Below are 11,854 nucleotides of genomic sequence, written 5' to 3'. Positions count from 1 at the left end.
CCAGTGGAGGGAACTTAAGTCAACATACAAACGGCATTTCGCTACGGAGGACATTTTCGCCAAACGCGGAAGCAAGTTCACCACGATTGAGGACGTAAGTGCAGTTAAGCGTGTCTGCCTCATCCGTCATTGGTAACATTTGATTTTAGCTCGTGGAAAATGGAGATCTAAAAGAAGCTCGCGCCGCTGCTGAGAAAGCAGAGAAAAAGACAAGCATCAACACGGCCAGCGACGTTTATGCCATGTATGCTTACTAGTAAGTACGACTTGAATCATTATGAAAGATTATAACGTTACTGAATTTCTTTGACAGCCTTGAGCAGCTGGAAGTCAATTCTTATATCTTTGAGGACGATGTGAATGTTACCGAGACTGATTTCATCGTGAAGATCTGGGGTGCCGTGCTCGAGAAGACTTTCGGAGAACTGATTTGAGGTGCAAGTGGTAAGGCTCGGATGATAATGATTTCTAAGTGACATTGATACCAGAAGCACAGGGGGGAGTCGATCGGCGACTCTGCTAACGTTTCCGATTCATCAAGCGGCTTCAAAGTGGATTTGCGGATCGTTAAAAATAGCAGAAAGAAGGGACGGCGGGAAGTTGATCAGGCAAACGGAGAGATATTGCGAATGGACGCCCAGCGCGTGCAAATCAGCAAGGACAAAGTTTAAGTGCTGGTCGAATCGAAGTGTATCCTGGACCGAATCGCTGCATTACAAGCTGCAAGCAAAACAGTCGTTGGCCCCGCCTTGCAAATTTCTGGTAATACTTTATGAAGAGTAAGAATGCTGTCGTTTAATGATTGAGAATATAAGCATCAAGCTCAACCTATACTCATTACGATTCGCTGCTAACGGACTGTACCTGGCGACACAAGAAGTATCTGCAACACTGCCTATTGAAAAAGGCAACTTTCAGGATCTCTGAGCAGTTTATTGACATATTGTTAAAGTTTAAGGTACGCTCGCGCTTAAGAATCAAGGGATCATAGACTAATTATTGCACTTTTTCCAAAAATTAATGTCGCTGCAATTTGTCGTTTTGCTGTATAAATGTATTATAAAATTTCACAAAATGCGACATTACTTTTGGGAAAAAGTGTACTTCAGAATGCAACTCTGGAAATTGCTGATAAAGGCTTACATGGGAATAAGCACGATAGTAAAATTCATCTGAACCGCGCCTTGTGGATTGGTGCCGGGGTACCTGGATCCCACCGCCTGACAACAGACGCCCAATACTCGCCATTCCGAATATACTCACTCACAATGACAAGTAATCCCTCTTCATTATCTATACCGCGCAAAAAATTTTATCATGTGTCATATTTCTGCAAATACCAGTGTATAGCGTATTATTTCCTGTTTTCAAAGCGGTTTTCTTGTTTTACTCTGTAGCGACTACTATATATCGCAAAGCGAATAATGTGGTGTTTTCGGGATTTTTGAAATCGTGGGCCGATTCTGTTTGGCCCTTCAAGCAGGTAGAGATGCTATGCAAAAAGAGAGAGAGATTTCTAATGATGGTACGTAGACTGCAATTCAAGGTTGGCGAGACATGGCTGTCGTACATTTGCATCCCTCAATTCTTTTGGAACAGGCTTAATCTTTTACTTTTGTTTCTTTGCTATCGAAGTCACGCGTTTACATACGCCACTACCAGGCGATGCTGTGAAAGGTAGGATGAGCCTAGATAGATCAGGATACATTGACATCTTTCTATAGAGGCTCCCGGATGTGCTTGGAAAAAATAATTCTCACACTCCATATTAAGTCTTCGCTCTCGCTCGCTTTTTCTGTTCTGCCTCTATATTCCTCCACTTCCGCTTTCCCTTTTGCCTGCAGAAAGTGAGGATGCACTAATGGTCCTCGATTCTGCATTGCATTCTCTACAAGTTTCATTGAGCTTTGGAAATTTGTGCCGACTAGCCAAAATTTGCATCGGCCACTGTGGCTCTTCATTGGCGGATTCAAAAAAAAGGGTGATCGATCGACCAGGAAGGCATACAGCTTCAAAATGGAGAATAACTAATCTAACTAATTTATGCCAACCACCTTCTTTCGTTCACCGTTCCTTCTTTCGAGTCGGTTTACAGTATTTGCAGGTTGCAAAAAGCCCTTCATAGAGAATCTCACCTATTTTCCCATAATATCCACCGGTTGATCTTAGCATACTCGAGAGTAATCCCCTTGAGATGTTTCCTTTTTCGCGATATTTTGTCAGTTTTTCGTTCGTACGCACATGGGCCGAACTCAATTGGACAATCCATGGGCGGACCTTACCTTTCAGTCACAGTCCGCCCCCACCTTGCAACGTTCAATTTGGGTCGCTCTGCAAAGTTTTCACCACGTTTCTCTTTCCACTTTATTAATCGAGGAGTAGAAAAGTTCGCATTTACATGTCTAATATCGAAGATCTCAACGCACCTTTTGGTAAGCACTTGTAAAACATTATTTTCTCCAACAAAACCTGATACTGACTTTATATACTCTAGATCCTTTCGCTGACGTTGAAGAGGAAAAAGCACCTAAGGCTACCAACTATATCCGTACGTAAACTTATTTTTCATAGAAACAGGAAAGAGAGAACTAACAGTGTGTCAATTTTACAGATTTGCGCATTCAGCAACGTAATGGTCGCAAGACCTTGACGACCTTGCAAGGCCTTCCCAAAGAATACGACAGCAAAAAGATTCTCAAAGTGTTCAAAAAGGAGTTCGCTTGCAACGGAACCATCGTGGACGACGAAGAGTTGGGTCAAGTTTTGCAACTATCTGGCGATCAGCGTTTGAAGATCGCCGAGTTTTTGGTCAAGGAAGAAATTGCAAAGAAATCAGAAATCAAGGTTCACGGCTTCTAGACTGTATTAAAAGCTTTACCAGGAAGGAGAAGAAAAAGAAAACGTTAAGACAGAGATATACTGCGAAAGAGAATATATATTCCCCTCTCTCTCTCTTCCCCCAACCTTTACACATTCAGATCTTCTGTATATTATCTTTTTCTCTCTACGTTTCTTTTTCTTCTTGTTTTACTTTCTCCTTTTTCTTTACTATTGCGCAGCAGAACAAAGAAAGAAATTGATTCCTACGAGCTCGAGATCGCTGTCCCTTACAAATTGTTTGACATCGAAGTTGCGGCGGGAAGGAACGGTATCGTGCGCCATCGGTGGGAAAGATTGGGCGGTGTCTCCTCTGGTTTGCTTGAATAGCAGAAAGATGTATCTGTGCTCTCCACTGCCTGGTCTTGGGCCTGGCGCCCTGTACGGCGTGTGATCGACACCACGCTGATCTGCGCCTGTAACAACAAAGAAATATCGGGAAGATGTCAGTCAGGGGTGGGGATGTAACAATCTATCTATCTGTCTCAATCTATCCTGTACCTTTGATGTTGACGCACACCCAGTGTCTCCAGGGACCAAACTGGCGATCAGTGGTGGATGGAGCGTCGGGATCCATCTACATATCCATCACTTTATTTGTCAGATTTTGGTCTTGTCCATCAATGTCTGTGCTGTTTCCTTCTTACCATGATCAACGTGTACGCAGCTGCGTCGTCTTCTGGCAATAGGAAAGAGACTTTAGGTTTCTCAGACGCTTCTTGCGGAGTCAACCGATTTCCCATTTCGACCTTTCGCCCGGAAGGATACTCGACATCGATCAAGGTGGCAGGTGCAAAGTTCTCATCTTCGATCACTGGCATGATATTTTATCGAAAAATTACAGATTTAGTGTTGACATATGCATTTGGGGGAGATAACAATCACGCTACCGCTGACATTTACCATCGGGTATGATATGCACATTTTTCAACGCATCTCTGATATTCATGTCCATTGTCACCAAGGGCATCTTGTTCATAAACAACAGTTGTAGAGGGCAATAGAAAGAGAAGAAGAGAAGAAAACCGGTGTTATCGATAACTGTCTGTGGCTGCTGTGGGAAAACGAAAAACCATCTGCTGGGTCTTTATTTTCCCTTTGTAACTTGTACTCCACGAAAATCCCCGTTATTACTAGCACTTGTGACCTTATGCAAGATCATCAGTTCTTGCTGCTGCTGCATCCCTTCAGTCTGTTCTCTCTCTCTCCTAGTCTGCATCTGTCTCTCTTTCCCTTGCTTTGTATGCTGTGCACGGTTCCCAGGGGGGCTGGGAACATGAAAGGTCGAAAGCCTGGCTGTAAAAATATCTAAGGCTACCATGGTCGTGAGGATATCTAGATTTTTTGAAATTGTCTGTTCGTCCCTTCTTCCATCGTCTCCTGGATCAAAGGATCTTCTGTCTGTCTATTATCTCTTTTGGATAATGTATCCATTGCTCGCTAGCCGACGATGCTCTTGTAAATAAATATATACATATCCATGTCTGTTCTAGATTTTTCGCAATCCCTATCATCGTCGATACTGTACTTGTCAGTGAGGCTGGATTGATGAGGCAGGTACAAAGGTTTAGCTGGCATGTCATACTATTTACATGCAAAATAACTTGCGATGCTTGCTGCTTCTGTCGGCAATTCAGGCCGGCAAAATTGATAGGTGCAATTCATGCAAATTAGGGAATAAAATAGCCACAGAATCCTATGCACAATGTACTGATGGTGGAAACTTCTGTCAAAGCAAAGTGTGCTTTCCATTTTCTGAAACGAGAATTTAGTGCAGATGAATTGCGCGGGTTTTAATCTATATTTGTCTGGACCCTGTGATGTGACCCTGTCACTTATTCTTCGTCTCTCTCTCTCTTCCCACTTGTTGCAACAACAGGACGTCAGATCTTCCATGCACGACGAAAATAAATTTCATATCTGCCACGTTAAGTACACAACCTTGACATTAGCATTCAGCCAGTCTCGACCGTGATTCATGTTATTTGCGTTAAATGGGGCATCTATCAAATCTCTTGATATAGTCATTCCTTTCCTTCCCCCGCTTCCTCCTCGCTAACCCCGGGGATGGATTGTTACAAACCACAGGATTTAGTTACCAGCACGAACTACACCTTCTTCCAGCAACTTGCTAGCGCCTGCAAGATCCACATGTTCCTTTAGAAAGGATGACGAATCCCTTTCATGCACTTGCTGATAGTTGGGGGACTATGAAAGGGGCAACACACAGTCAGTGAGACATATAGCAGACAAGGTTGATATTTGAAAAGGGCATAAATAGACGCAACAATACACCTTCTTTTCATCGTTATTGCCGCCCTTCCTATTCTTCTTGATTAACTTTCTCGCTTTCTTCTTCTTCTTTGTACCTTCCTTCCTAGATATTACTATGTACAATGAGCAACAATAACTTCAGCTCTGCTAATTCTCGGAAATTGTCTACCACTTCAGCCTCGGATTCAAAGCGACCTCGTACTTCGATTGCCTGTATTCGATGCCATCACAAAAAGGTACATAGATAACTAAGCATATGAAAGATCAACACGTCTGATCCTGGGTTGCTCACGAATATATGTATCGGTCAGGTCCGTTGCGATGGTGCTCGTCCCAACTGCTCTCGCTGCCATGCAACGAACAAATTGTGTGCTTATCCTCCTTGCCGCCGGTCGCGCAACACTCAACCGACCATCGCTGACCCGTTCATCGACGATCTGTCGCAGCTCGAAGCGAGAATCCGCAGCATCGAGACTGAGCAGAAAGCATTGCGGCTTCAGCTCAATTCGTTTGTGTCTAACCAGCAAGTGGACGACAAGATGGCCAAACTGGACCATGAAACCCAGGACTCCCGCTCCATCCTAGCGCAAATGCGCCTTTTGCGGGAACAAAGAATATCCAAATCGAAACGGGAAATCAAGCGACAACGGGTCGGTAACAATAACAAGAGATCGCACCGCGAGCAACATCAATTAAAACAAGAACTAGCGGCACCCACCATGCCACCATTAAACGATGATGATGCTGGCGCAACTTGGGACCACCACCTTGATAACTGGGCAGCGGCTGCCGCTGCTGCTGCTTGTGCCATGACAGACTCTAGCGGGGCAATGTTCCCAATGTCGTCTGAAACCATGGGCTGGTCGGCCACAGCGACGACGGATAACGCTTATCATCCGTACATAATACCTCCTGAGCAGCATGACCACCACCACCTTCACCAGCACCAGCAATTCATTAGCATGCCTACAGCAGCAGCAGCAGCAGCAGCAGCTGATATCCAGCTCCCATCTCCGTTATCGTCTCCACAGGATGGCATGATGTACCCTCCACAGATGTATGCCTCCAACTCAACATCGACAGTTGCGTCCGATACGACGCAGGAGCATCAGCAAATGCTGGACCAGGACTCCTCTTCTTCTTCACTGTTCTTGGGCATGCCATCATCGTCGTCAGTATCATCATCGTCGCTTGCTTTTCAATACGGAGGAGGAGGGTTCGATACCCCATGCACCAATGATATCGCAAACGGCTGGACCGTGCCTCCATTTTAATGCAACATGCAACGTTAAACAAAGAATAAAAATAACAACACTTGCTTGCTAAATCTTATGCACAACATTCCCCTCTTTTTAAATTCACTTGTAATAAACTTCATGGTTCCTAGTACTGCTGATAGTGTCACTTTTCTTTATTGTTATTGTTACTGTCAATAATAATTGAGATCTGCTAGTACCAGTATGTATATAGAATACATTTAATATGTTCTAGAACTCGCATTGATACCCTGTTAATGTTATGCTCGGCTTATTTGCGATGCAGATCATCAGATGCTCGAAGTCTTGAAACACGACCTTTTCGCACATGTCCTATTACTATCACTCTGAAAATGCTGCAATGAGGGATACGTGACCAAGCAGTACTACTTCTAACTCGGCAGGCAGGCAGTTTAGCTTTCTGCTTCATGCATCAAAAGGCACCTCAGTAAATTGGTAGGCTTAGCCTGCTTAAGTGGAGCTTTTGGATTTTTCTTCTACTTGTTTTACTATCCATTCTCAATTAGCTGGTTTCAATAATATTCATATTTTGCTGTTATTTATCCAAAGAAGAAGAAGAAAAACAAACAGCAGTGTCCTAATAGCCCATCAATTGCTCTGATAGTAAGCTGCTGTATGGTGGACCTTGCTTTGTCTGTGTCATTGTCCTTTGGTGGATCACCACACCGTTTGCTTTATCTTTCCCACAGAGGAAATCTTTGACTTTTTCCCTTGCTGTATGTACCATGCTAGATGTTGCGGTGCGACTGAATTATTTCTGCATCCGCGGAATGCGTGCATCTCGCTTGTGTACTTTTCGCTCACGTGGAATGTTTGTTTGGCACGTTTTCCACCGTTTCCATGCAGTTTTTACTTTTCAATGCCAAGCACAACGTGCCATTGATTCATTCTGCTTCGTATAGCCATTTATTCATCAAGTTGATCCAATGAGGTCGATGATCTTGCAAACTCTTATATCTTCTTCTCCAACAAATTATTGTGATCTTTTGATAGTTTGTAAATACAAGAGATCGCATCTATCCTTCCTTTTCTTTCCATTCATCAATGTCTCATTTGGGAAGTCGGCTTATTCCACGTGATATCGGATTCCTGAAGTCAACTATTTTGATTACTCCCCTTTTCCGATCAATTTTGACTACATATCTTGCTGCGTGTATGTATGTACGTGTGTGCGCTGTGCTGTCATTGTCCATACAGGATCTACAGGCTGTCGCTGTTGTTGTACTGAAAACGACAAACTTATGTAATGCTGCAAACTTACACCACTGATGGTCCTTTCTGTCATCAAAATTCTTCATTCTCTAAGTGCCTTGATGACTAACTTGGCACGTTGCCTTTGACCTATCTTGAGACGTTCATTTTATTTTCTGGCATGCTTTTTTCTTTTTGTTTCTGACATGAGACAGCCTTCTGCAGCTATGTATATGGTAGCTAGTTGTTTTCTTCTTAACGCCAACGATAAAGAAGAAAAGGGTCTGATTGAATGCATGGAATCGATTGTAAAGACTATGTATTAAAGATTGTTGGGACTGGCATCTGTGTAAAGAGCATGAGCACGAGCCAGAAGTCGTCGGCTGCATAGCAAATCAGTATCCAATGGGAGGGGTAAGGGAAAGATCTACTCTTGTCGATTATGATATCATCCGTCAGGAATCTGACTATACAAACTGTCAATACAGCCCCCCTGACACTCTGATCTGAAGTGAAATACATGCAATTTTCAAGTTTCATGCGCATTCAAGACCATTTGCTAGAAAAAAGCAGGAGGGCACGTATAGCATCAACGGTAATATCTCATTAACTCTGCTGCCTCCTAACTTTCATGTGTTTTGCATTAAAAAGACACTAAACATGACTGTTCATGACATCCGTCAAGTACGAAGCTGTAGACAGATCGATAGGAAAGAGGAATTAATGTTAAATCATTTTTGTGACAATATGCCAAATTTTACAGAAAATGGTGATAGACTGTGCATGTTAAAGATCTGTAAAGGTATATATGTATATGTTACATAGGTATACGTAAAATGGATGAACTTGAAAGGATAGCTCAACACTTCTAAACAGTAGCGTCCGAGCTATAAAAACAATGACATTAGTATATGATTTCAACTAGCTTGGAGCGGTGCTTACTCATCGTCTTCCTCCTCTGTAGTATCTTCTTCGTGTTCTTTTGGTTTTGTTCGTCGCTTTGGCTCCTGCTTGCGTGGATTTGTTATCTCGCGTATTCTGGAGAAATAGCGCAAAAGTGTTTAGCAAACAAGTAAAGATTATGCTAAAGTTAAACTAGCCATACTTTGCGAATGCAATTCTGCCTTTGCGCACTCGTTCTAGCATCTCTCGCTCTGGATCATCACTATCTTCGTCTTCTTCTTCTTCTCCCTGTTTATCATCAACAACGAGATCCACAACCGCCGGTGGCGCGCTCGACGTCGTGATTTCCGGCGCTTTCTGCTCCTCTTCCTCGTTTGGTATATCCTCCACTGCTGACTGGCTATTTGTCACTGCTGCTGGTTCGACTTTTGCATTTGCACTGTCTTGGCCCTTAAAACGTACTCTAAAGAAAAAACAACGTTTCATTTAGTGCTTCTGTTGGTTTCAGAGACTTTTGTTTCCTTACCTCTTGCTTGGAGTCTGTGTCTCTGGCTGTGTCTGCTGCTGCTGACTATCAGCTTGAGTTGTATCATCAAGTTTTCTCTTGCGGCCTCTCCCAGTCGATGTTTGCGCCGCTTTGCCTGCCGTCGATTTCGAAGCGGCATCAGCTCTAGTTTTGCCCTTGTCTTTCTTGGCTGTAGACTGTTTCCCTTTTACATCCTTGGCCGCTGCTGCTTCTTCCTCTGCCTCCTTTGCCTCCTCTTCTATTTACATAGATTTTCAGTGAGAAATATCTACTGCATTCGTGGTTAATTCGCTTTAGCATACCTGCTCTTTGACGTTCAGTCAGAAGCAGTCGGATGCGTCTTTTCTTACTGTTGATCAATTTTTTCATCTACGAGAGAGTGTCTTCGTTAGTAAATATGTTTGCTAATAAGCGTTTTTTCTTTTTTCGCAGCGAATATCATGCCTTTAGCAACAGGTTGATCTCTGCATCCACTTTTTCTGAAACAATATCATCCAACCGCTTCTCCAGAGTTGATTTTAATTCAACCAAGTCTTGGTTTCTTTCCAAAACAGCCCTTCTTATTTCCTGGATGAGTGATATTGGTTAGTCTGCCTCTCCTTTCTTCCAGTAAAGTGATAACAACCATACTTTGGATTTTGCGTTTTGCACAACCACAGCCTCCATCCAGATCTTTAGGTACTCGTCACGTTTTGAGTTATCGAGTTTGGGTATGTGAAACTTTCCCAAGATAAGCTTGATGTGCACGCGCGCGGAGAAAATTAGAGATCTCTCGATTCATACGATGTTAATTTGCTACCTACCGGTAACTTTCCATCCAGATACACATGCAGCGCAACCTGATAATGCAATCTGATTAGATATCCAGTGCCGCTAAGTATTATCCAAGTTGCTACTGTTGCTGCTTACCTCGCATTCTCCCCCTCCCTCACCGTCTGCCTTTAACCTCCATTTCAGGTCGTTGTCCTGGTATTTCGTGTCTCCTTGGAGAGCCACGGTGACGACCTCGGTCAGTTTATCAGGTTCTCTGCCTTTCTTGAGAAATGACTGTAGTTCCTTGCGCGTAACTATAAAAGGGGTTCCTGAGTTGGTGGCCATCCATCAACATTGATCTACGCTCATCGTCTACCTGTGCCCAGCCAGAACTCCTTCAGTGTTGTCAATGTCAGATTGCAAATGGGTAGCTCTGGATCCTGATCCACCGTGTAGTCAACGTCATTCACCCATTCGCATTTAATAAAGTACTGCAGGTCGCCGTCATATCCTTTGTAAAAGTACAGGGCCATAATATTTATGCAGAATGTAGAAATGTTGGGGCGCGCCAGCTCTTTTTTGGATTGTCTCAAAAGACTGATTGCTGAGAAACACCGCTGCTTTGATCAGCAGCTCGTTCATAAAAACTATATACTCATTTACCTTATTGTTTTTAACAAGTGTGTATGTAGCTCACGCTATTTCTTCCTATATACCTCCAATCCGATGTCTTCTTTTGCATTTTTGATGATTTTTCTTGACACTTTTTGGCGAAAAGACATTTAATAGTAGTCTGGGACACTTTGAAGTCGAAACTATCCATGAGCTTTTAACATTTGCTTTTTCTGAGCTCTGCAAGTTATCAGCGCCGTCTTGTCATTTCTATCAGAAGCATTTACATTAACAGCTGAATAGTGTATGCTTTTTGGGAGCTATACAATGGCCGAGATTCTTATTGTGCTATACACTAGCAGTTTCCACGTAAAAGCTTATAGCTTCGCTGTCGCAGCGTATATATTTATATGTTATCTACTTTAAATCCTTGTTCTATTCTCGTCTAACTCCAGAAACTTGGCTGATAATTTTTTATCACGGAGAGCATAACTTGCGGGCTGCATCTACTTACTGTAAAACATAGCCAATGAAGTAAGCCCATGTGCCTTTGTCCTCCACGACGCGATGCGCGCTTCCGAACCCGTTTCTTCTTCGAGCGACTTACAGTAGCAGATGTGCTATACAAATCAACATCGTTTGCCTATTTAATACAGTGTTTGTTTATCTACATTTTCCACGGATCCATGGACGCAAGACGGAAAGCCTATTGTCTCCACATTGATTCTCTGGTTTGCACTGTGTAACCATCAAAGGGGGGCTTAACAGCCGTCATTTTCCGTGCATACACGCCTTTTGGAACCGTTTTTAACGCGTACTTTAGCAATACGAATCGTATACATGGCTATCGAAAGTAACCGTGGCGACGAGCCGGTATTGCAGATCTTTCAGCTGCTGCAAATTCACGCCTGCCTTTTTGGGGGATAAAAATGGTACTTTTTGATGTCCGTGCACGCTTGATGAGGCGCGTGGTGGCGTGGGAGCGGGTGACCCTGATAAAACCTTCCAGATTTGGCGACTACAGCTAGCCTGCGCTGAACAGCAAAGCAAGCAGTCAAAAGGGCATTTTTTGCCCTCTCTCCTATTCTTTATCCTCTTCTTCTCTCTCTGCAAGCATGCTCTCCGAGGAGTTCCCGGACGTCCAGTTCCAAAGCGAAGAGCAAGGGAAAGCTTGCTCCAAGATCCTGAGAAAGAGCAAAAAAGAAGCTCAGTCTCATCAAGGACCAGGTGAGGGGCTATTCAAAGCGCCACCACCAGCTTAAGATTCACCCGCGCAGGGTAAAGAAACCGAAGCTCAACGCGCTCCTCCGAGAGGTCCTCATAAAGAGGTAAGAGTTTGGCTTCTCACATTTGGCGCGTTGCGTCGTCTAGGACTACGAGCATGTCCTCCCGCCGCCAAAAGGCGAATACAAGTTGCGCCTTTAAGCACCAGAGAAATCTG

General features: G+C 43.6%; 7 protein-coding genes across 7 annotated transcripts in view; 4 read left to right on the top strand and 3 right to left on the bottom strand.

Annotated features, from left to right (window-relative positions):
• The window catches only part of VTP01DRAFT_2020 (uncharacterized protein), a gene marked incomplete at both ends in the record, with an annotated part of 1,653 nt that extends 521 nt beyond the window's left edge, over positions 1-1,132 (top strand). Inside the window, 6 exons of the mRNA XM_069380436.1 lie at positions 20-94; positions 150-256; positions 314-396; positions 642-762; positions 823-958; positions 1,100-1,132. Of these exons, the coding sequence (XP_069237523.1) occupies positions 20-94; positions 150-256; positions 314-396; positions 642-762; positions 823-958; positions 1,100-1,132 (555 nt within the window). The remainder of the gene's footprint in view (positions 1-19; positions 95-149; positions 257-313; positions 397-641; positions 763-822; positions 959-1,099) is intronic.
• A 1,266-nt stretch (positions 1,133-2,398) lies between these two features.
• On the top strand, positions 2,399-2,859 carry VTP01DRAFT_2019 (uncharacterized protein; the record flags this gene model as incomplete). The annotated part of the gene is made up of 3 exons (XM_069380434.1): positions 2,399-2,432; positions 2,495-2,548; positions 2,612-2,859. The coding sequence occupies 3 exons, from the start codon at positions 2,399-2,401 to the stop codon at positions 2,857-2,859; spliced, it is 336 nt and encodes a 111-aa protein (XP_069237522.1).
• A 189-nt stretch (positions 2,860-3,048) lies between these two features.
• VTP01DRAFT_2018 (uncharacterized protein) lies at positions 3,049-3,856 on the bottom strand (the record flags this gene model as incomplete). The annotated part of the gene is made up of 4 exons (XM_069380433.1): positions 3,049-3,293; positions 3,379-3,454; positions 3,525-3,691; positions 3,781-3,856. The coding sequence occupies 4 exons, from the start codon at positions 3,854-3,856 to the stop codon at positions 3,049-3,051; spliced, it is 564 nt and encodes a 187-aa protein (XP_069237521.1).
• A 1,417-nt stretch (positions 3,857-5,273) lies between these two features.
• Positions 5,274-6,425, top strand: VTP01DRAFT_2017 (uncharacterized protein; the record flags this gene model as incomplete). Its single annotated transcript, XM_069380432.1, has 2 exons — positions 5,274-5,387; positions 5,463-6,425. The coding sequence occupies 2 exons, from the start codon at positions 5,274-5,276 to the stop codon at positions 6,423-6,425; spliced, it is 1,077 nt and encodes a 358-aa protein (XP_069237520.1).
• Positions 6,426-8,487: 2,062 nt separating this feature from the next.
• On the bottom strand, positions 8,488-9,417 carry VTP01DRAFT_2016 (uncharacterized protein; the record flags this gene model as incomplete). Its single annotated transcript, XM_069380431.1, has 5 exons — positions 8,488-8,506; positions 8,562-8,657; positions 8,725-8,985; positions 9,049-9,286; positions 9,351-9,417. 5 exons carry the CDS (start codon positions 9,415-9,417, stop codon positions 8,488-8,490), a joined length of 681 nt encoding a protein of 226 aa, XP_069237519.1.
• Positions 9,418-9,486: 69 nt separating this feature from the next.
• On the bottom strand, positions 9,487-10,334 carry VTP01DRAFT_2015 (uncharacterized protein; the record flags this gene model as incomplete). The annotated part of the gene is made up of 5 exons (XM_069380430.1): positions 9,487-9,615; positions 9,679-9,783; positions 9,852-9,887; positions 9,958-10,115; positions 10,178-10,334. The coding sequence occupies 5 exons, from the start codon at positions 10,332-10,334 to the stop codon at positions 9,487-9,489; spliced, it is 585 nt and encodes a 194-aa protein (XP_069237518.1).
• Positions 10,335-11,528: 1,194 nt separating this feature from the next.
• VTP01DRAFT_2014 (uncharacterized protein) lies at positions 11,529-11,838 on the top strand (the record flags this gene model as incomplete). Its single annotated transcript, XM_069380429.1, has 3 exons — positions 11,529-11,640; positions 11,698-11,741; positions 11,785-11,838. The coding sequence occupies 3 exons, from the start codon at positions 11,529-11,531 to the stop codon at positions 11,836-11,838; spliced, it is 210 nt and encodes a 69-aa protein (XP_069237517.1).
• Between the last annotated feature and the right edge of the window lie 16 nt (positions 11,839-11,854).

Source organism: Rhizomucor pusillus (genome assembly GCF_041956525.1).
Source record: "Rhizomucor pusillus strain CBS 183.67 unplaced genomic scaffold VTP01scaffold_12, whole genome shotgun sequence".
NCBI lineage: Eukaryota > Fungi > Mucoromycota > Mucoromycetes > Mucorales > Lichtheimiaceae > Rhizomucor > Rhizomucor pusillus.
This window is presented reverse-complemented; position numbering and strand designations above follow the sequence as displayed.